The following is a 24238-nucleotide window of genomic DNA, read 5'->3' as shown; positions in this document are numbered from 1 at the left end:
AAAAAAAAAAAAAAAGAAATTCTCCACTGTCCAATTTGCCCATTGTCACCCAAAGGGCCCGTTTACACCATACTGCTTTATATATGCTAAATTAAGAATTTTTTTTATTATTATTGCGTTTTCACAGCATTCCAATACTACCAGCAAATTATGTTTCCATTGTAATCTATTAAACTCTTCAGATTAATATTTTGCATTAAAGTAGAGTGCGTTGAGTTTTTGAAAAATCCTGCTTGCTGAATCTTTCTTCAAGTTCTTGAAAATGATTGTTGCATTATAGTCAAATCAAAATGCAATACACATATTTATCTGATGGTATGCAGTCACCATTTGGCCGACAATTAACTGACAAGGCCACTTTCAGCTGATTAAGCCTTAAATTAGTGTCAGTGCATATGCATTGAACTGCCAGCACAAGCAGTAATGCAGACACCATTATATCTATTGTCTCCCTTTAGTAGGTGTTGCAGAATCACCATATGTAAAAACAATTCAGGTAGCAGGAAGCTTCCAAATAGCTCCGATATCAAGTGAAGCAACAGAAGATAAAACTATCCCAAACTAATCTGTACATTTCACTTACTGTATTGTACACACACTGCACATATCTCAGGACAATCTGATCTTCACTTTGATGTTCTTCAGCCAGTATTGCTGGAAGTTCACAAAAAGCTCACACAACTGATCTGCTACCACAGTAATTACAACTTATCTGACCAATGCAAAGGATGTTAGCATGAGTGTAAACATTTTTTTCATCATTCATCTTGAGAGATAAGGATTAATGAAAGCTTTTGTATAGCGTGACCCTTAAAACAAACAAGGAAGTGACATGAGATAAGCCCAGGAGTGTTAGACTCTTAGCAGGGCAGGAGAATGGAATCTAGTGAAAGCAAACAGCCTAGTAACACCTTCCCTGCATTCTGTACCAAAACAAACCCAGCAAGGAAATCATTAAGCTGAATAGATATGTTAGACAACATTTGGACGATCCAACATCTATTTTCATTTTAAGAAATTTTTTAAATACATAAAGATTATCCAGGATAAAGTTCCAGAGGGAAGTCTCACCATTGCCAACTTAAAGTAGAATTATGAAGCGAGAGACTTTCACTCAGCCTCATAATCTGAGCCGACCTGTGACAATGAGACTATCACAGGTCGGCTCAGTAAAATCGGGAAGTGAGCGAACACATACCGTCACTCGCTCACTTCTCGATCTATCCCTGCACGGTCACTCACGGCTCCCTGCAGGGATTCCCACCCTCCCCTGTCCGATCCTCCAGCGCTGACTGGCGGAACAGACGGGGGAGGGAGCGGACACAGCTGGCTCTGCCTCTGGATAGGCAGAGCCAGCTGTCAATCCTGCAGCTGGGTGGATCTAGACAGTATTGGCGGGATCCGTCCCGGCTACGGTGTCTCAGTATATCTTTGGGTCACGGGAGGACGCTAGTTTGTGTCCTCCCGTGACCCTTAGGAGAACTATGGGGAAAAGCCCTGACCCCGTAATTCTCCTTTAACTTGAAGAAAAAGAAAATGGCAAAAATATCCAACACAGACAATCATTAATCCAATAAAAATACTGATAGAGCGCCAAATCAACTGCATGTATAGCCAAAACATTTGTTTTGATTGAATAAGGAAAAATTTCCTTGAAGCAAGCCTTTAACCCCTTTCACTAAAAATCACATCACACAGCTCTGCATGCTATGAAATCTTACATTTACTATTTAAGCAAACATTTTTTGCTTTCAAGTACAATTACTGTTTTTCCACTTCCTGGTTGAGTAAGGCACTGGTGATGTAGCCCTGGTCTCACAGAGCCATCCTGGGAAGACTACATCACCAGTGCCTTCCAAGGAAATCTCATCTGTAAATCAAAAATCTTGTGACATATCAGGGGATAAGTAATATTTTTTTTCCTTCAGATGATGGGCACTTGTTCCAGGAGGCAGACCCAGAGTTGCAGGAAGTACAGGGAGAAAAATTAATCTGCAGTTAGTAAAAATGACCACCTTGAGAAGAATAGGTAGGTATGCAAATAATAAAAAGCCTCTAATGATCTAGAAGTATCTGTAGATTGCCATTACTAAACATTTCTAAAGGTGCATTTGTAGTCATTTTTAAGATAAGGGTGAAGACCCTCTAACTTCCTACCCCAGAGATGCAACATCAAGTGAGTAGACATTTTTACAAAGTAAAGTAATTTACCCTCTTAGACACTGGTTTAAGGTTTACCATAGCCTCTTGTTCTGATAAAAATTTGGATTTCCAATCACTTTGTGCCTTTGTGACAACAGACACAGACAGGGTGATTTTCTCCGGCTGAGACACATGCACACAAAAAAAAACAACTTTACAGGGGTTCTAATGCCTCTATACAGTAGATTTCCCTGTTGGTTATTGTATTCAGGCACCCGAAGCTGTCTGAAAACCCAAAAAGTGACTGCATCCGATTGGATGCCATCGCATTTCGGCCAACAATTTTTCACCCAGACCCTGTAACAAGAACGTTACCCCTTTAAAACAGGGGTAACGAGAAACATTAACGGGCCTGGCAGATGAAAAAAAGACCCACTGGCATCACTTAACTAAAAGGTGAGACACCTACTAGCAGATAATTTGTAGTTGTATGCTGGTCACACCAATGCATAGAAAACCAATTCCTACCTCAGAGGGAATTAAAGTGACACTAATCTCAGGAGTTAAATCTTAAAAATGCATTCAAGTACCTTAACTGTTAACAAACATGTATCTTATTTGTGCATCACTCGGCTAGACACCGCTCCAAGCTTGTATCTGTGATGGACTACAATCTCATGTTTAGTTTACTAATTTGTATTGAGATTTTAGTCCATCACAGGAGTGAGCTTAGAGCGGTGGCTACTTTACAACACACACAGGGACCATAGTGAACAAAAGTAGCCACCCTCCAGAAGGAAGGACAGTGTCAGCGCCAATTCAGAGATGATTTGAGGATCTACAGCCGAGTGATACACAAATAAGATACATTTTTGTTAATAGTGGAGGTACTTTAATGTTAGCTCGCGGTATACTGAGCCTAGGGTGACGGGAGGACGCTAGTTTGTGTCCTCCCGTTACCCTAAGGAGAACTATGGGGAAAAGCCTTAACCCCATAGTTCTCCTTTAATGAAGAAGATGACTAAAACAATCAAAAACATTTGAATGTAATAAACCATAAAACACAGATGCCACAGCCATTCAACAACAAACATAAAATAAAACATTCCTCTCCCTGTATGGAAACAAATCTACACGAAGCCGAAGGAGACGGAATATTTTCACATGGGCCTGTTTACCAAAATGTCACGTTTACTTTGTGCTGGTTAATAATGAGAAACGAATTGTGGGCCGCAGCATTGCAAACGCTTAATGCAGAATGTGTGCAGGACTTTGCCGCACAATCTGAACGCTCCAAAGCTGATTTATGTCAGAAATAAAGTTAGGATTTTCGCTGTTAACTCAAAACATACCACCTGAGGGATTCCATAACAGTTCATAAAATGTCTTTTTTTTATATAATAAAAGAAAAAAGTTTTAAAAAAGCAACATCAGCCTGTGTTGCAAGCTCTCTCTCTCCCCCCCCTTAAAGAAAAAGGAAAAACACATGTAGCATCATGTGTGTACTGTTAGAGGGAGGGATGTAAAATCTGAAACGGCAAATAAAGCAGGTGGTATAATTCTGAAGAGTGACTCAGAGTTTAATGGCATTACCAGGTTATTCTAGCAGACTAATTCTCACTCACTGCATGACTTCAATGAAGCTCTCAGCGCTCACGCTGACTTCGATTTAGTTCAAGTGCTATTTGATGTGTTTCATCTGGAGTTTTATTCACTTCAAACTACACTTCATTTAAGCAGACTGCTGTTGCACTCATTTATTTTTCTACTTTATTACTCTTGCGTTGCTATTGTGAAGTTTACATAACAGAGAGGTGCGCTGCGCTGTTTAGGTTTACAGCGGAGGTGTTGGCATTGCTGACAGATACAGAATATGGTGCGGAGATCTCTTGTAGCAAACAGACAGAAGAAGTGTGGAAGAAGTGTAGCGGGCGTAGGTTTGCTCGCATGCAGATTAGGTTACTGCATAATGATGATGGGAAATTCTGGATAAAACAAAAAATATATGAGCTGTTCATGTTGTAAATCACAACGGCTGCTGTGTCATCACCCTAACTCGGGTGGTTTTAGTGCATTGGAAGGAACAGGTGCCACACAAAACCTGTCAGATCTTGCATCCACCATTCCTTCAAACCAAGAGAAGCTGTTCAATACATGTTAAATGGATACTCCAAGTAAACCCGTGCTGCATAAATACTAGCAGAACCTTCAGATATCTACATGAATCAAAGCAATATGCAAATATTGACTTGAACTTCAAAGTCAGAGCTCTGGCCTGCCCTCTCCTGGACCTTACTACAGGTCTCTCAATTCAATGTGAGGCTATACAGTATACATTTGTAGCTCAACTACAAAGTTGTATTTAGTTGTGGAAAGAACAGGTGCTGTCAGGACAGGGAGTGATGGGAAAACATTTCTATAGGAAGACAAGCAAATCCACAAGCATGTAAAGTGAGAAAAGGTCAGAACTTCTGTCCATGTTTTACTATCATCGCTGACAATTTTCCACCCAGGTCCTTGAATTGAATAATCAACTTTTGTCGTGCCAGGCGGTGCCAGCAGGGCCACAGGCAAGTCAAATTTTAGTCAAGTCAGCCAACATTCAAGCAGTGTATGGCCAGCTTTAGGAATGGTTAGAGCTTCTGATAATGTTATTGTGGTCTGTGCATCCATTTCCAGGTGACAACCTCACCCCCCACCATGCTTGAGAGGGTGTCACAGACAGCGACAGAAAAGAGGAGGGAAAAGAGGGGCAAAAGAGAGGGAAAATCTCCCCAGTAGGGTCACAGACAATAAAAAGAATGTGTATGTATGTGTGTATGTATATATATATATATCCCCTGATGAAGTCACGTATTTTGACGTAACGTACGTAGGGCAGAGCTTCTGATGTCACTGCACTGAGCTGAACGAACGGGTTTTTTATTACTTTGCTGCCATTTGCCTTGCTGGTTGGATCCAGCAATGCCCAATGCCTGTACTGTTTACACCATTGTGAGTACGCATTTTTTATTTAATAAATTGCATTTTATTGGACGTTACGCACTATGTCCTTTTTCTCTTTCCACCGGGATTTATACTGGTACCTGTGATCTGAGGAGACCTTATCGCCTTTTCTGTGCATGGGCTCCCCTCCCCCATTAAGGGAAAAAGCGCATTTGACCTAGCTCTGTAGGTCTACCTCCCCAGGTGAGCACTCACTTGTTGTCATCACTCACTGGGTGGAGGTGAAGGTCTGCCTGCATTGTGTGATTATCCTTACCTGAGAGTTACATGCAGATTGGCTGCAAATCATCTGAGGAATTTTTTTGCACAATCACCATTGTTTGCTTTTGTTTTTTCTGGGACTCTTTTTGTCTATATTGCTTTTTTGTCTGTGTGTAGATATTTTCAATGCCTCATTTGTTTGAAAGCTCATATATGTGACTCACTTATATATGTTTCTATTTATTAGATGTGTATGATTATTAGCTCGGCACAATATTGTTTTTCATATATACACATATATATATACATACATACATACATACATACATACACATATATATATATTTATTATTATTTATTTCTCTCTCCCCCACTTTATCTAAAGCTATCTCTGAGGAGTCTGACTTCCATCCCCAAAGTAGGAGGCCTTGCTGGAAAAGTCCATCATGAACAGAACCCCACTCCGTAATGCCCAAAGTTTTATGTTCTGCAGCTTTTCTATATAATTGAGTAGCTGGGTACAAAATTCATTCATCAGGGAGAAACGACTCTAAACTGTCTAGAATTACAGAAGACAAAACAACGTACAGCGAGTTGTACATCTTCAGCATCTAGCAAACTACCAGTCTCAAAAACTGGTTTCAATGCAGTCTTTTATTAGGTGGGTGTGCCGGGAGAAGCTCAGCAGGGGCAAGAATTACACATTTTATGAATAGAACTCAAGAAAATATCCCAACAGTAATAAGTATGTTGAAGGTAACAAAGAAATATATTATTTTCCCTAATATAATAACATTAGCAACAACAAATCCTACCAGTACTGTGGTAGTCTCAGGAGTTTTCCATACAAAGCTGTGCTGAAGGCAGGGATAACAGGGACAGGGCTGCAGTAGGATCCTTTGCTGTTAAGAGACGTGAGGCCAGCTTGGAAGCCAAACACCTGAAAAATAAACCAATCACCTATCACACATATTTATCAAATGCAGCTTTAGAATGGTACAACAATCTAATATGAATCTAAGCTAAGGCAACTTTTAATTTATTAGAAATATTCAAGTGTACGGAAACAACTAACAACTCTTATTTGGTCCAATTTGATGTGTTAAATATACCATTGAAAGTGTTTTAATATACTATATATGTTTAAGGTGTAAGAAAAAAAAACATTGATTTTGCTTGAAATCTTGTGAGCTGATAACTTCTTGTGCTCTTTGCCTGTGCTGACTGGTACTAATTGCATTGTTCTCTGAGGACAACGGAACCATGCCCCTCTAGGTTATGTACAACAGGATATAAATGGGGTTCTGTAGTCTTGTCTTGTGTCTGTTGCCCTGATTCAGAAGGAGAGCGAGTGTTGTCTTTCTAGATCAGGAAGTATATTGCTTAAAAAAAGAAAATAATGCTGTCACTACAAGGGATGTCCAGATACCAGTGCCGATAATTGGCATTTTCACGAGAACTACCAGGGTTGCAGCGGTTGCAGCTGGGACCTGGCTCTGGCGCTCCACCACTGTCCTGAAATCATTAGTCTGTATTGTTTTAGAAAAACTGTCACATGACAATAAACAAAAATGTATCAGTACTTGTATCTGTGAGTACTTGGACAAGTATCAGTACTTGTGCTTGAAAAAATGGTATCGGTGCATCTCTTATTTATATTTATAAAAAAAAAATCATACAAAAATCATACATTAAAACAGGGATTCAGCAATCCCAGGAGCTCCGTGTGCTGCTTACAAATGACAGCTGCCTCCTAACTTTAGAATTTTTTTCTATTCTAGTCCTGGAGCTGGAAACGTATCTGTACTTGTACCGAGTATGGTACTTGGTATCTGAACATCCCTAGTCACTACATCTAAGGACTGGTACAACATATTACGTTTTTGTTTTGCAGCTTAGATATGCTTTCACCTTTTATACAACCACCTTAGAGACACACTGATCTCAACTGTAGTCAACAAGTCACTCGTTCCTGGGTAATCTGATCTAATTTTGCCATGTGTTTAAAAGGAGACAAAAAATACCTCCTGTGTTGGTACCCACCAACATAAGATGATCAACTTGTATCTGTTACTGGGCAAAGGTTCTCAGGCCTTTGGATAAAAGAAGACCAACACACACGCTAACAATTCCAATGTGTAGAAAGCAAAATCGGCCTTGCTGAATTACTTTGACCAGTAACTGTTTCTTGTTCTACAGCTGCCCTGTTGAAGCTAAAAGGGCAGTTAAATATGGAGATGCTGCTCTATAAAGCTGTAACATTGGCTCATGCGTGCAACCATTTTTATTTTATATCAATTACAGGCATCTATATAGTGCGGTCAGCCTTTTGTATAAAAGCTTTTGGCATAACTGTTGTGTTATGCCACATAAGTGACAGCAATAACAATGTATAAGTCATGTTGACTCTCATAACTCTACGGTGTCTTTGATTTTTACTGAGCTGAAATGTAATTTAGCCAAAAATCTTGCTCAGGTCATGAAAACAGATATGCTTTGTCAAAAAGTGCATGTTTAGATGAAAAACAAGATGGAACCCAATGGGGATCACTTCCAAGAGAAAGGGTGGTGCTCAGTTGTCCTAACACATGTCCTGTCCTAGGCTGACAACACTGCTCTTCCATTGATACAGTGTGATGAGTGAGCGCAGACAGGAAGTGTGTGAATGGTATGATTATGAGGTGAAAAAGGGGAAAAGAAGGCTGAAAAAAACAAATGCAATCACCACATCTAAGTAGTGGTATGTTGCTGCAATATATTGCATTTCTGTTTAATGGCTCCCACAAGGTTTACACAATTCCTTTCGGTGGGACTGCAGCCTCAGGACAACCATTATGTGAAAATGTGCTTCTTTCCAGGGTACTGCAGTGAGGGAGATCCAGGTGGGGGAGTATTCTCATTAAATGGCAAATTTTCATGTCTGCTGGAGTGTTCTTTTAATTTGTGACATTTAAATCACAACATCTATGTCCACGCTTTAACTTCCCATCTCACAAGTAAAGTGTTGCCGATTTATCATGCTGTGATGTCTCTTGTACTGTATTCCCCTTCACATCTGTCCTAGAACGACCTGTTTGGGTCCATAATTGGTTCCATACCCTCCTACACATGAGCATTTATGTTTCTTTGTGATGACTTTATTCAAAGCCTTTGATGTTTTAACTACATACCGCAATGATCTGCGGATATATTTCTTTGTTGCCCTTACAGGTCAAGAAAAATTTATTTTTGGGATCATGATGTGAAATACTGAATAGAACGTTTTCCTTCACTTCACAGGTCACTGATTTCTGAATGAATTCAAAGACAAACATCTACAGCTACTTAGAATGGAAGCAAAGGATTGTGGGTAGACAACTTGTTCTCTGTCTGCCACACATCCTAATATCAACCCAGGCTGCAAGAAAGTACAGAAATTGCTCACATGCAATACACTTATGACATATGTGATCCATTATCTAGTATACTGTGGGGGAAAAAAATTGGGCACCAAGCCATCAAAGTCTACATTTTATGGTCAAAAGCCCTACGAGTACATTTCAGGTGAGGCAGGTCACACAGTAGAGTGTTCTTTTATATTCCTAATATTCTGGCTGTACACAGAGAGGCACATGGCATAAATATTAGCCAAGGAACTATGTGATATCTTATAAGGCACATGACATAAATAATATTCAAGGAACGATGTGATATCTTATCAGGTGCATAGGCTACAAAGAACCCCTTCTGGGTCAGGAATTGATGGGGAGGGCTCGGTTCTGTAAAAAAAAACATCATGTAGAAGAAGTATACATACTACATTAGCAAAATTGAAGTACTGTTAACTCCCTATTATCCGGCATTCAAGCAAATATAACTCTCAAGCACCAAGAGAAAAAAAAAGGAGGACATGATATGTCCTCCATTTTTTTTGCCAGTTGCTTGACAGACAAGTGCACAGTAAAAAAACTTTTGTTAGCAATGTTACCAACTAAATTTAGTTAGTTGCTAATGAAATTCTCTGTTTACATCTTGCTGCGGCCAACGGCTAGATTCCTCAGCTGGCAGGTGGATGTAAACAATGAGCAGTGGGCTTGTGCAATAGCCAGCCTGCTATTGGCTATGGCAAACTGAAATAGCCAATAGATGAATCCTAGCCAGCAGATGAATGCGGTGGTTGTTGCCTGAGAGTTAATAGTAACTCTCAAGCAACCAAAAACTACAGTTATCTGGCATCTACCAAACCCCATGGATGCCGGATAACTGGGAGTTTACTGTATATTGGAAGCCAAAGGTTTATTTAACGAGTAGGGAATGGTAAATCCTAGTTAGTTTTTATGTTTTTGCTGTCAGCATGCACATGGGGAAAAATCTCTATTTTTACTGTCCAAAAGACTCAACCAGAAGTTAGAGGATCTCTCTCCAAAGTAAGAGGAAATTCCCTAAACAGAACAAATGTCCCTACTAGAAGATTTCCCCTCTGTGCCTATTCTGGAGACAAAGGTAAAACTAGGATGATATAACAGAATATTGTTGCAATAAACCATATATGAGATATTATAAAAAGTCATATTTTTGTTTCATTTACATATAAAAGCATATTTTAAAACTAGATTATAATCCGTATACATGTTTTTTCTGTTTACATCAACATTTCTTCTATCACCATTTGACTATTTATATATGAGTTGATGATCATTTTGCAAAGTGAATTTTTAATTAGCAAAGCAAATTTAAAAAAAAACATACCTGTACGTTATTGGATGATTACATTTAGCACAGCTTCATCTCATTCACTAAGCTGACAAATTGCATTGTTAAGTGAAAATGTTCTACTCCAGGGGTAGGCAAACTCCGGCCCTCCAGCTGTGGTGAAACTACAAATCCTATTATGCAGCTGCCTCTGAGAGACATGGCTGTGGCTGGAAGTCTTACAATGCCTAACAGGTTTTCCAGTTGCACCACAACTGGAGGGCCAGAGTTTGCCTATCCCTGCTCTATTCCTTTAGTAAATCAATCCAGTTGTCTATTTTGTTTTAGCCTTAATAAAGGCCCAAGTAATGTGTGTAAATTATAATTTATTCCTAGAGTGTGGCTTTAACTATTCATTGCTCTATGCAAAATGTTTAAAAAAAAAGTGTTGGCTCTAGATTCACTTAACCCTCCATCTCCTAAAAACTGAAATATCAGTTCCAGGTAAACAGGCCAGCAAAATACAAGCTTATAGACACATGTAAACTCGATAATACATTGCTAAAAACTAATGTCAAAGATAAATTACAAGGTTTTTAGCATACATAAAACAACATTAAAGTGTCCTAAAGGTACAATGTTGTTTAAAGCAATCAACCATATTCTTCTGCTATTTTATTTCAGTGGAAGTCTAAAAAGAAATGGAAACATTTGCCTGGCTACTTCAGGCAACTCAAACTCAGACATGAGGGTGCTATATTATAGGTTTGGGCTAGTACTGAAATCGTAAGAGCACAAGTAGCATAAACAGTGAGGCACCTTACCTTCAGGTAGCAGTGTGCATAACAGTGGTGTAGTAGGTTATCCGAGGGCTGGCTCAGGCTGCTCACTGTCTGAACCAATTGCTCTGCATACATTGGCACCGAATGCTCAAAGTTGATTTTCTCTGCAAGAATTTTGATGGCAGGCAGAGGTCGTATTGGCTGAAAACTTGTTGTGCTTAAAGTACCTGCGGAATGCTAAAAAGGAAAATACACACACTTAATTCATCCTGTTTAATGCACCACTGGGTAAGTAAAAAAAACAGGTTGCCAAAACTAATAACACGTTTCATAAACATTTTAAAGTGTACCTGTTATCTTCACACAGGGAAGTTATTTTACAAACGAATCTGATGTATACTCTGTTAGAGAACTAGTAACTAAAAACATTAGTGAGCCAAGACAAGTACTTTTGCCACCGTATAGCTGCTAGGTCTACTAGGAATAACTCAAAAAGAGTCTACATATCCCATATGTAAAGGAAGGAACTGGAAATAAGGTACAGGGAGCATAGGGGTAGGAGAAGATAGATATATATTCAATTAAATGTACTTTTTCATTTCCTCGCAGCAGTGATTGCACTTTGCAGTTCTTCCCAGGTTTTGTGGATTTGGCATGGGATCCTGGAACTGGGAAGATTTCAACGAGAATTGGAAGGGATGAGATCTCCAGTCCTGGGTCCGTGGTTTAGTAGGGGCCAGCACCTAATGATTGCACACCTGTGCACAGCCCTTATGGAAAGGGTGCTGGCTGATGTTCAGGGTTCCAGCTGGAAGACAAGGGAGGTGTCTGTCCAGGAGGACTCCATCCTGGAACCAGCCTGTGTGGCAAGTCTGTGGGATGCAGCCTGTTTGGGAGAGGTTTAAAGTAATAACCTGAAGTCGGGGAGACTTTGAAAAAAACGTTATTTTGCTGAAGTTATGTTGGGAGAAACCTCTGTGAGGGAAACCTTGTGTGTACTTTTAAATAAAAGTGGGCAGGAAGCCCTAAAAAGAACATGTTTGCGAGTGGACTCCGACCTTAATGCGCTACCATTTGATGTGCACTTTCTAAAATGTTGTCATATCTTTACTTGGAACCAAATTCAAAACATGACCATATACATAAGCATTAGAATAATTCGAGCCTAAATGGACTACTGTACTGTTAATCACCCTTGTTGCCCTCCATTCTCTACAACTTATTTTGAGCCAGACGACTATTTTAAATGCTGATTCACCTTAGCTAACCCTTCTAGTAAATTTAAATTCTTATTTGTGATTTCGGACTCAAAAGTCATAAATAACACGAGATCTAAGTGTTCCCTCTCTTCTCCGCACACAACTCCTCAATTGCTGATCCACCCTGCAGATGACCCACACCTCACCACATCTTCCATTACCACTAATCTATCGAATTTTCTCAAGCTGCACCCACCAAGTAGAATTCCCACCTCGCACCATCAGATTCTGCAATATTCTTCAAACCCTTTATCATTGCATAAATATGATGATACCTACAGGGATGCTTTCAAATAAATTAAACTTTTTTTGTGTGAACTGCAAGCAATTTAAGCAACCCTTCCCTAATATTTCCAGATGTTTAATGTAGCATATGATCTCATTGTACCTGCTATGGAAGCATTCTTGCATACTACTTCAAATCATGAGAGTTCCCCGAGGTAACAATATATTTGAACTCCAATCCAGTGATGATACCCAGCTGGAAAAGTTATATATACGATGAGATTAAACTTAGCAACGCTAAGTTGAAGACACACCACTTAGAATTTTCAGGTAATACATGACAATATCTAGCCGATATTGCGCAGGTTTCCATCAGCTTTACAAATTCAAGGAATGCAGCCATGTTCTCAAGTGAAGGAATACAGATCACACTGGCTCCATGAAAATCACGGTGTTTTATTGCAAATTACATAATCGTGATGAAATGCAGATTCTCGGTGTCAAACAGCTGCTGCCGCAAATGGGTCTGTAATTATCTTCTTACGCCAAACTCACAACTACTGAACAAGAGTCATCTTATGACCCTGGCTCTGGAGTTTGAGAGAAAAATAATTAGGTGCAATTAGGAGAAAAGTGAATCCAAAATACATCTATTAACATGAGCTATTGAATGCGGTGTCTGCCAAGTCTCCTGCATATAGTGCTACACGATGCCCTGCTTTCTGAGTCCTTAATTCACCTAATGGAATCATCTCAACAAATTAAATTCTTATTACAGTAGATGTAAGGGAGTCCTTTTACACTAGATGAAACTGTAGTAAACATATGAAAGTTTTATTGTATGAACTTGCTGAATTCAGGCAAACATGACACTGCAAAACTCCATGGGGGAAATTTATAAAAAACTGGAGTAGACAGAATCTGGAGCAGTTGGAAACCAATCAGCATCTCTCTTCAGTTTGCTCAGGTAAGATTTAAAAATTATATAGAGAAGCTGATTGGTTGCAGTGCAAATTTTCCCCAGTTTTGGTCTGTTCCAGTTTTGATAAATCCCCCCCCCCCACCCCCCATGTTTAGCAGAAACAGTTTTGATCTGAGGCTTATATGCCGTGTAGACCTACAAAGACCAGTGTATGGGTTCTGTAGTTTGACAAAAGCTGGAGATCCACAGAATGCCTACATTTGCTTTACCATGTTACAGTTCATACCTTATGCCCCATTACAACAGGGAGTAAATGCCCAAGCAGGTTGAACTCCGCCATGGTGACGGTAATGGAACACTTCAGCAATGTGACGCAGGTTAGTCGTGTTGGTATGTATTCCTCCAGTGCTGCTACCTCTTCAGAACTTGGTAACGTCTTACATTCTTCGAGTGGAGCTGGAGAAAAGCAAAGCAGTGTTGTTGGCAGGAAATGTAAACTCAACTGACTTGTTTTTTTTTTCCTAAGAACGGTTTTAAAACAAGTGTGCCTCACTTATAGTTCTCCTTTAGACCCCCTGCAAAGTCTTACAAATACCTGTTGATCCTGCCAGTAAAGTCCATTTCAAAGCAGCTTCCTGTGATGGGGTAACAACACTTTTGCACTGTTTATGAGTTTAGAGCAAATGCTTTCACCCTCATGTAAGCTGTACCTACTTACATTACAGTAGGATAAGACATTGAAGGGGGTGTGGCAATCAGCATTGTCACTGCTGATTTCCATTGCTGTATCTTGTCAGTCAGCCCACACCTAACCCTGTCCAGCACTTTCTGAAGTGGCAGCAATGCCTCTGCTGCTGAAACCATTGCACTGTCAGCTGCAGTGTCTGTGGGGGATAGTGTGTGAGTCACAAAGGATTTGTCTCACTCAGAGGAGGTAAAAGGAAATACTTTATGAGGCTTGTGTGCCACACATTAACTGGATGTCCTTAGACTGTCAACCAGGGGGCTTTAGTTGTAAATTAAGTTTGCTGTTTCAGGGCTTGTCTGTATAAATGGCAGGATCAATTCATCTCTATGGATTAATGGAGCAGTCTCTCAGATACAACAAAAGTAAGCATTAGTGTTGCATCACCAGTTAGCAAAGCTAGGATGAGGTGGGCAGCCAAGTTCCCCATCCTTCAAAAACGTGTCTCCAACTCCAGCTTACAAACTAATTTAACAGATGCTGATGCTTGGGCAAATCGATAGTGGAGCATTTTAGGCGTTCGACCAAAAAGTCTGGCGAGTGTATTTCAGTATAGCAGCGTTACTACCCTAGTAATGTTAAATCTTCATAAGTTTAGACTAATATGAATAAATCAAGTCTGCTGAAAAACAAATAGAAAATACCAGGGCGGGAACAGCTGTAAGCTTCATATTCATGATCGAAAGAGCAGGCCACCATCTTCATGATCCTATGCACTGAGCTGCTGTCCAGTCTTAAGTCGATGGGACCAATCACAACCCTCTTTATGGACATTTCTTGGAATTTACTAATCTCCTCCGGCTTCAATGTAGGAAATTCTTGCTGGCTTATTGATCCTTTGGAAATACAAAAACATTATGAAGGTTTTCTTAAAAATGTAAAACATATGCCTTTCTTATCAAAATAATTATTTGGTAAAGCCAAAAGAGTTATTTATTTATGAAAAATAAATTCTTAATAAACAAAAAAAATCCTAACTGCTCGTTCGCTTTTTGCTACTTTTGTAATTCCACAAAACATAGAAATAAAAATGATTGAAAAAGAAAATTGAACTGATTGAAGAAATAATTTTATGTAGAACGTTTTTGGTTTTTTTTAAAGCAAGAGGCTAGCAGACTACATAAAGCAAAACAAAGCAAAACTGCTCAACACATGATTCCAAAATCAAAGGGTAGTTGATCAAGGAGTACCAATGACGTGAAAAAAAAAAAGCTGATAAACATGGGATGAGTTTTCCCACCAGATTTATCTAGAATACCTGCACTGCAGCACATTTCTAGAGTAAGAAGTCCAGGAATGTTCTCAGTACATAAAGAGATATGTATTTCAGAGGCTCAATCTGCATCATTTAACCCAGTACAGTAGCAGTTTTTAATTATCCACACTGGTTCCCTGGGCATGTACCAGTCTTTAGAAGGCTTTACACGGTACTGTACAGAGAGCGGTACCTAGCTGTCAAACTGACAGTACAGCCCTACAGATTAAGTGTAATCTGTGGGGCAGGGCTGTCAGTTCAACAGAAGCTTCTGATGCATGGAACAGTACCTGGCTTTTACACAGACAGTCCAGCCCTACAAAATACATTGGGTCACAGTGATAGACAAAGTCATGCAGACAGCCAAGCCCTGCAGATTACCCTGAAAGAGCATTTTATCCCATATAATCTACAGGGCTGAGCTGTGAATTTAACAATTAGGTCCTATTCTGTGCATCAGTAGCACTGACAGTGACTACTGTACGAAAGCAGCCTGCAACTGTAAAAAAAAAGTTTTGATTTGCGAGCAGGTGCCAATGATTCCTGTTTCTGCACAGAAAAGGGAACAAGCCTGTCACTAACATGCTACATTTCCCCATTACCTAAGTCAGGTAAAACACTGATGTCCACTGGTGGCATGTTATCAAAATTGAAAAAAAGTATACTTTGTCATTTGTTGTTCTCTTGAGCAGTCTACCTGTTTATGACCAAGCAAAGGATCGCTTGATTATAACATATGCACTGAAGTTTTATAAAGCTGTAAAAGTTATGCACAGAACAGCTTACACCAGAAGGTAAATATCCAAGGTAATACGGAGGACAGACTGTCAAGGACCAGGTTGCTCTTTAGGAAGCGTTTGTTTCAGAAGAGAGGACAAACAAGAGAGAAAGAACATTGTACCTTTAGCACTAGTACTCTCCATTGTGTACAGGTAATCCATGTAGAGTGCTCCAAACCTTTGCATTCCGGCTATCTCTGTGTATGTCTCCTATCAACAAAGAAAAGCAAACACACCTCTAATTCACACAAGAGAAGCCACAGATTATAACAGCACAGACAAAGTATCTGAGACGTAAGCATGTTTGGGTTTGAGTGTGAACACACAAAAAAACTAATCTCTACAAAAGAACATTTGTTATCCAAAGGACTTACCTTTTCCAGACAGGTAATGAAACTTCAATGGCCCTTTGCACAAAAGACAGGTGACACCACACTAATAATGGTTGGTTAATAAATACCTTTAATTGGATACCTGTATTTTGCTGTTCATTTTAGTTATGTAAGTATGACAAGTAGCAGAACAATGTTTTAACATAAAAGGCAGCTAAAGCAAATTAAATGAAAAAGTGAACACAAAAATTCCTCCAACCCTAAAAAGGTATCAAAAAGGTTCCTTTTTAAAGTATAGCTAAAAGGCAAAACTTTTTCCAAATCTAAAAAAAAGAAAAAAGAAAAAGCTGTACGGGGTTAACGCACGCAGCGTGCGGGTGCCGGGAGAGCGGAGGGACAGGAGGACCGGAGGTCGGCAGTCGGGGGAGCCGTGAGAGCGGCGGAACAGGAGGTCGCCAGCCGGTGGCGAGGGCGGACGGTGGAGAGGACGGACGTGTGTACACATATTACTTTAACCCCAGGGGCATAGTGCAACAAACACAAGGGCTTTAGAATAACTTAATTTAAACCCAGTGTTTTAGTGTAACTTAATTTAACCCCAGGACAGCAAATTAAGCAACCCCAAGGCCATAGCGTAACTGAGCGTAATCAACCCCAGGGCCAGAGTGAAAGTAAATTAATCCCAGGGAAAATTTTAAGAACTCAAGGGTTTCAATAAAGTAACCATAGGGCCATAGTGTAATTAAATGTATCCCTAGGGCGATAGAGGAAGTTAAGTAAAACCCAGGGCAGTAGCAGAATCAACAGCCGGGCCAAAGAGTAATCAACCAGAGGGCTGTAGCATAATAACTTAACCCCAGGGTGTAGTGAAACTCACCTAAACTAAATTAACCACAGGGTAAATTAAATTAAGGATTTCTATAAATTAAAATAACCTCAGGGCTGTTACTTGACAGAAAAATAGAATAAAAACAAAAAATAAAAAGGGGATAATGTCTTCCATGAGTCGGTATGCAACCCGGTGCACATCATGCGCAATGTATGCGTTCCTCGAACAGGCGTTCGAGGGGGCATACATTTGCACCAGATGTGAGCGACTTGTTTGTTTGGAAGCCCAGATTCTGGATCTAAGCAAAAAAACTGGCAACACTAAGGAGCATAGCCAACATGGAAAGGAGTCTGGACATAACGCACCCGGCTGTGGTGGAGGGAGGCTTAGATGAGGCGGGGGGTGCGGAGGAGCAGGATCCTGAGGTGGGAAGCTGGGTCACTGTTAGAAGACGGGGTAGAGGGAGGAGTGGGAGAGAGGTCAGCCGTGAGCTGGTTAACCCCAGTATGTATATATGCTAAAAATAACCTCCTTATGCACATCCGTGACGATATCAGATGGTGGAGATGATGTGGAATCTTTATGGCTAGAACTAGATAGTACGGACCTTAGCCGTAAACTTATTGTGGGTGTCTGTTATAAACCTCCAAATATAGGGGAAGAGGAGGAGGCCCACTTACAATCCCAAATAGAAACAGCGGGGAAACAGGGAAATGTTGTGGCAGTGGGCGACTTCAATTACCCAAGTATCAACTGGGCTAATGCAACTTCCCAATCGGCAAAGGCTGCCCGTTTTCTTAATATGTTGCGAGACAATTTTATGGATCAGATGGTTGAGGTCCCGACTAGAAAAAAATGCCATCCTAGATCTGATCATCAGCAATAATACGGAGTTAATTGAGGAGGTAATCGGGGAGACACTGGGTAATAGTGATCACAAGGTGATTACTTTTAATATTGGGTGGAGGAGAGGGGAGTGGGCTGGTCGAACAAGAAGCCTAAACTTCAGGAAGGCCAACTTTGACAAACTACGAAATATAGTGGGTGAAATCGAATGGGAAAACTTATTTCATAAACTAAACTTTGACCAACAGTGGGACTGTTTCAAGAACAAATTAAAAAATGCTATTACCAGGTGTATACCATTGCGTAACAAAAGTAAAAGATCAAAAACGAAGCCAATATGGCTAAAAAAAAAAGTAAAACAACACATTAAGGAAAAGAAAGTGGCATTTACTAAGTATAAAAGGGAGGGGACAGTATTGGCATTCCAAAACTACAAAGAATGTAATAAAAGATGTAAACTGGTAGTCCGGGCAGCTAAAATTGAATGTGAGAAGTATATCGCCACATGTCAGTAAAAGGAACCCCAACATTTTTTATCAATACATAAACAGTAAAAAGGGGAGAAAGGAACAGATAGGCCCAATAAAGGACAAAAACGGGAGGTTAGTCACAAACGCCAGGGAGAGGGCCGAGACGCGAAATACTTTTTTCTCATGGCTATTCACCAAGGAAAAAGACGGGTTTAATGTACATAGTAAAACACAAAAATTAAAAAGAAATACACCCGAGTGGTTGACTGAAACTGGGATACAACATGGGCTTAAACTACTAAATGCAAATAAAGCATTAGGACCCGATAATCTACATCCCAAAGTACTCAAGGAACTCAACAATGAGATAACGAGATCATTGTTCCTCATTTTTAAGGAATCCATAATGGCTGGTAGAGTGCCAAGCGACTGGCGAAGGGCTAATGTGGTACCTATATTAAAAAAAGGGTCAAAATGCCAACCGGGGAACTATAGACCAGTTAGTCTGACATGCATAGTATGTAAACTGTTAGAGGGAATTATTAAGGACTACTTAGTGGAATTCGTCCGGGATCATGGCATAATAACTGATAACCAGCATGGATTTAGGAAGGATCGTTCTTGCCAGACCAACCTGCTAACCTTTTACGAAGAGGTAAGTAGAGATCTGGATGGAGGGAGGACGGTGGATGTAGTATATCTGGACTTTTCCAAAGCATTTGATACGGTGCCACATAAACGCTTGTTATACAAGCTAAGGTCTATGGGCATAGATGAAGTAGTGTGCACGTGGATAGAAAACTGGCTAAAGGAACATGTACAAAGAGTATAGATAAACGGCACCTTTTCAGACTGGGCTGAGGTCATGAGTGGCGTGCTCCAGGATTCTGTGCTGGGCCCCATGCTTTTTAACCTGTTTATTAATGATATCGGGGGAGGGAGTGAGTAGTCATGTCTCAGTGTTTGCTGATGATACGGAAATTGGGAGGGTAATAGACACGGATTTAGATAGTGTAACATTACAGGAGGACCTGGATAAACTCAGGGAATGGGCAACTATATGGCAGATGAAGTTCAATGTCGATAAATGCAAGGTAATGCACTTTGGAGTTAAAAATAGGCAAATGGACTATACACTTATGGGTGTGCCACTAGGGAAGTCGGAAACGAAGAAGGATTTGGGGGTCATTATAGACTGCAGATTGAAGAACAGATCGCAGTGCCAGACTGCTGTAAACAAAGCAAGTATAGTCCTGTCTTGCATTAAGAAGGGAATGTATTGCAAGGACAAGTCTATAATTTTGCCACTTTACAGATCGCTGGTTTGGCCACATCTGAAGTATGCGGTCCAGTTTTGGTCACCGATACTCAGAAAAGATGTCCTTGAGCTGGAAAAAGTCCAGCGGAGGGCAACCAAGCTCATTAAGGGGTTTGAAGACCTGAACTATGAAACAAGGTTGTTAAAATTTAAATATGTTCTCTTTGGAGGTTAGGAGATTAAGGGGGGACATGATTTTCTTGTATAAACTGTTCAACGGCGATAGCAAAATTTTTAAGAAACTGTTTACGGTTAGCTCCGTCACAAAGACCAGAGGGCACCACCACAAATTGGTAGAAAAAAAATTTATACGAACGGTTAGAGCGGTAAGGGTCTGGAACTCACGGACGCATTAAGTGATTTCAGCGAAGAGTGTGGAATCATTCAAGAAACTCCTGGACGAGTTCCTTGGAGACCATAACATACAGGGGTGCAGGTACTCTTAGGAGCAAAATCACACATGGACTCATATACACGCACACAACTGCTCAAACATAAATGCATACACGCAATAGGTTGGACTTGATGGACTTATGTCTTTATTCAACCTCAAATACTATGTAACCCTTTCACTGACAACAGTGTATGCCGTATATCACTGGCATCGGGCCCCTGTACACAGACTCCCAGCGGATATTCCCAGGCTCTGCTGCCCCTCTTGCAGGTATGGGGCCGACATGACGGGTGTCAGAGGGTAGAGATATCTCTCCAATGCAGAATGGAGCCAGAAGCGCCGCTGATTGCATCACTTCCGTTTCCTCTGCTGTCATTCCCCAGCTAGAGAAGCCAGGGAAGAATCTATTCAAGCATAATCTGCGCTTGAATAGCTTCTTTGCAGTGGAAAGGTGACACTAGGGGGTCTAACATAGTTACATAGTAACAGACCCCTAATGTCACCTTAAAGAGAATCTATTACCACAAATATATCACATAGGGGGCTTGTGAGCTCCAAGACTAGACTAGAGAAAAATTCAAAAGTTAGGAGGGAGCTATCATTTTTAAGGAGCATTGGCTGTGGGGCTCCTGGGATTTGTGCATCCCTGTTTTAATGTATCTCAAAAAGCACAGACAAAAAAAGGAACAAGCGCACTACCAAAGGTACAAATTGGGCTTCCAACAGGGCTATAGAAAACAGTGTGCAGCTCTTAGAGGCAGGGAGAGGAGCCCTGTGTTGGCAATAGCAGACTGTAGTGTGTTTAAGAGCGCTACTCCTGTATAAGTTCAATTAGACAGTCATGAAATGTAACAATGTTGTATCACACTGGGGATTAACAAAATACAAAGTGACTCACTTTTAGATGTCCTAGGGAGCTTTGAGAATGGTCCGGTGGAGACACTAAGACAAATCTGGAGAAGTGAAGCCCAGTAGTGTGGTCGGCAGAGGACATAGGTGCAGATGTCTGTCGCAAAGAAACTCAGCTGGCCAGGGTGAGCCGTTGCGGCCGCAGACACTGTGAAGTCAGTGCTGTGTGATAGTACTAATCTGGTACCGTCTGTCTATCAGAGGTCTCAGGGGATGGAACGACAAAGTCGTGGGGAACAGGCTTCGGCTGAGACAATGATCGGGGTGTAATGTAGTGGTAGAGGGTGTCAGAAGGGAGGACAGAAGCGCTACGCGTTTCGAGGCTATGCCTCTTTGTCAAGTTCTAGTGAAAAGTGGACGGTTGATTTGTATGTATGATTTGTTATAATATCATGACCCCTCCCCCCTGTGAACGCACGCATAGTAATGTAAACACGTGTCAGGTCTACCTATGTGTGAAAATGTCGATCACGCTACATATGTTAGGTACTGCTGCATGCACCAGCGAGAGCAATAATTATGGGGCCAATAATCACAGTTAACTTTAACCTAAAGGTTTCACGGATTTATTAGGTATAGCCTCATCTTTTATATTTTACAAAAAAATTGGTATTATATTGAGTTTTTGTGCACTAAAATGAACTTCAGTGTAATTTTTACTGAAAGTTTGTGTTTGATAAAGAGTTGCGCTAATATCATGCAATGTAAAAATTTGCCACTGCCGCCATTTTATTCTCCCAGGGCCTTGATTTCAGGAAATATATAACTCTCGGGAGGTTTAAGTAATTTTGGATTATGTGGATTGTAACGTGTGCAAAAAAGTTAAACCGCTGCAAGGATTTATTGTTGTATGTGTCTCTGTTAGGGAGATTCACCCTCTCCAATTGTCATGATCACCAATAAAAAAAGAATAAAAGTGAGGGCAAACCAAAAATTTTAGTTGCCACCAGAACATGAAAAGAGAAGGAATCTTTTAACAGGAACCCTTGTTCTCATGAAAGCACTCTAACAGGGAGTTTCTCTAATGCTTGAACTATATCCTCTCACCCATTTGATCTAGAGGACAGGAAATGAAGGGAAATCTCCGTAATAATACACAAATAGCAAACAATTATTTCAACCCTCCCCTACTCTAACCAAAAATGAAAAAAAAAATTGGCTTTAGATATATTTTGAAATAAGACTGGACTGAATACCACATACTTTAGCAAGTAAAACAGCTTACATATATATATATATATATATATACATGTTGGTAAATTGTATATTTTAGAGTTCCTCTGAGAGAATCAGGACATGAGTTTAGTTTCAGAACTCAAATGCAGTATGTATTTGTAATGCTCTCAACCGCTTTGGCTTTGACTTGCTTCTGAGTGGTTATAAGCTTCTTCCAATTCTTCTATTATTACACTGACTTACTGTATAAGAATAACAGTTTAGACAAATGCCTGAGATGTAATCAGATGACGAAATAAAAGGTAGATTCCCTATGCACTGGCCTGTTTGTACTATGAGCAAACCTAGGTCTATCCCAATAAATGTGAACACATTTTTTTTTCCTTTTGAAAGCAGAACAAAACTCTTGTTTCAAAAAAATGTTGACCTGTAGGCTTTTATAAACAGAAGAGACTATGTATATCTCTACTGTCAAAAATGCTTCTCCCTACCTGTCAGTGTTTAAAGTGTACACCAAGCCATGTGCTGGCTAAAGCCGGGTATACACGGTTACATTTTCTTAGTTGAACCTGTGGGCTGAATGAAGAAAATATAAGGAGATTCCCCCATCAACACTTACGAGCATGGATGTAGGAATCACTTGCTGTTTTGCATTGAATTCTGACAGCAGCCACCAGCCGCTTGCAGAATAACCAAATAGAGCTCGTAGCTGATTTGTTGTCAGCTCTATTGGGCTGAGAATTTTCCAACCTACTCCTTCAATCAGCTGATTCAGAGATGCCAGGCAGAAGGGTGCCGACGGGCACCCACTGTGCAAATTTCATTTGGTTCATTAAGAACTGGCCGAAATTCACAACGTGTATTGCACCATGACAAAGTAACACCTGTACATATGCATAGGAGTTATGTAATCCTGGCCTGACCAATCAAGACAGCTGAAGGCTCCAAACCCAGAACAAGGACTGAGTGAAGAGTAAAGTTCCATTTAGTAGACCATGACTGTTGCATCGCAGGGGAAGGGCATTCACAAGGTAAGAGTGCCATAATGTGCAAACATGCTCAGCACACTTACACATTATGGCAAATTCTCCCAATAAATAATGCCCACTTTAAAGTCAAAGTGTAATGTTACATTCAATTCCATAACTTGTCCCAAAATATACATCTCTATGTAGACCCAATTACATTATCAGACGAGTTTGGTGGAAAGCTCTTCCTGTTGATGTCACAGCACACTGCCTCGGATCTCAATTAAAGAGACCTACCAAGCAGTGGGGTGGCTATTGAGCAGTTGCATGTAGAATTCTGGCTGCCTTAACAAGCAGACTTTGAGATGGCTGTATGTTGACAGTGGAGTATAGAACTTCATTGTCTTTGATGAAGCATCAGTCTGGCAACTTCAAGCATAACTTGCTTTGTTACAGAGCTAAGAGGAGTGGGCATTACCTTACACCCTCTGCTTTCTGCTACAATACAGCTTTCATTCACAGGAAGAGAGGGCTTAATGGAGATTGTGCAGGCTAAAAAATTAGGTGGGCTCAAGATATCCTCTGCAGCTTCCTGTGTTGCAGAGATGGCAGTGTGCAGAGAACAGAGCCTAAGTGTTTTCAACACAGGAGAGGCACTCTACAAGTCTGCAAAAATAATGGTAAGGCTGGAGTTTAGCTTTCAACAAAATAGATGAAGTCTCCCCAAAGCAAGAAAAAAGACTCCCATAGGCGACGCTTAAAACGCTTTTGCTGCTCATCAGTTTAGTGTTATCAGTGATTAATGGCCCTAAAATTATTGCTCTCACTAACATGTGCAACACAATAGGTGCAATCGTCGTTTTTGCACGTAGGCACACCCGACGCATATCTGCGTGTGTATGTGGGGGGACGGGGACTTAAAAAAATTGTTTTCTTTTCTAATTTTTTATGCTTTATTTTTTTTTATGATTCTTTAATTTTTGTATTACTTTTTTTTTTTTTTTTTTAC

At 40.3% G+C, this 24238-nt stretch overlaps 1 protein-coding gene across 5 annotated transcripts in view; it reads right to left on the bottom strand.

The window, feature by feature from the left end:
* Positions 1 to 24238, bottom strand: part of VPS13B (vacuolar protein sorting 13 homolog B) — a 761266-nt gene that overhangs the window by 630570 nt on the left and 106458 nt on the right. For all 5 annotated transcript variants that reach the window (XM_018559352.1, XM_018559343.1, XM_018559336.1 and 2 more), the window contains exons 11-15: positions 16110 to 16197; positions 14598 to 14789; positions 13495 to 13664; positions 10845 to 11039; positions 6165 to 6289 (exon numbers count right to left, since the gene is read on the bottom strand). In XM_018559352.1, coding sequence (XP_018414854.1) covers positions 6165 to 6289; positions 10845 to 11039; positions 13495 to 13664; positions 14598 to 14789; positions 16110 to 16197 — 770 coding nt within the window. The remainder of the gene's footprint in view (positions 1 to 6164; positions 6290 to 10844; positions 11040 to 13494; positions 13665 to 14597; positions 14790 to 16109; positions 16198 to 24238) is intronic.

This window comes from Nanorana parkeri, unplaced genomic scaffold (assembly GCF_000935625.1).
Source record: "Nanorana parkeri isolate BGI_ZX_2015 unplaced genomic scaffold, ASM93562v1 scaffold16, whole genome shotgun sequence".
In the NCBI taxonomy this organism is placed as follows: Eukaryota; Metazoa; Chordata; class Amphibia; order Anura; family Dicroglossidae; genus Nanorana; species Nanorana parkeri.
Note: the sequence above shows the minus strand (reverse complement) of the source record. Positions and strands in the feature narration are given on the sequence as shown.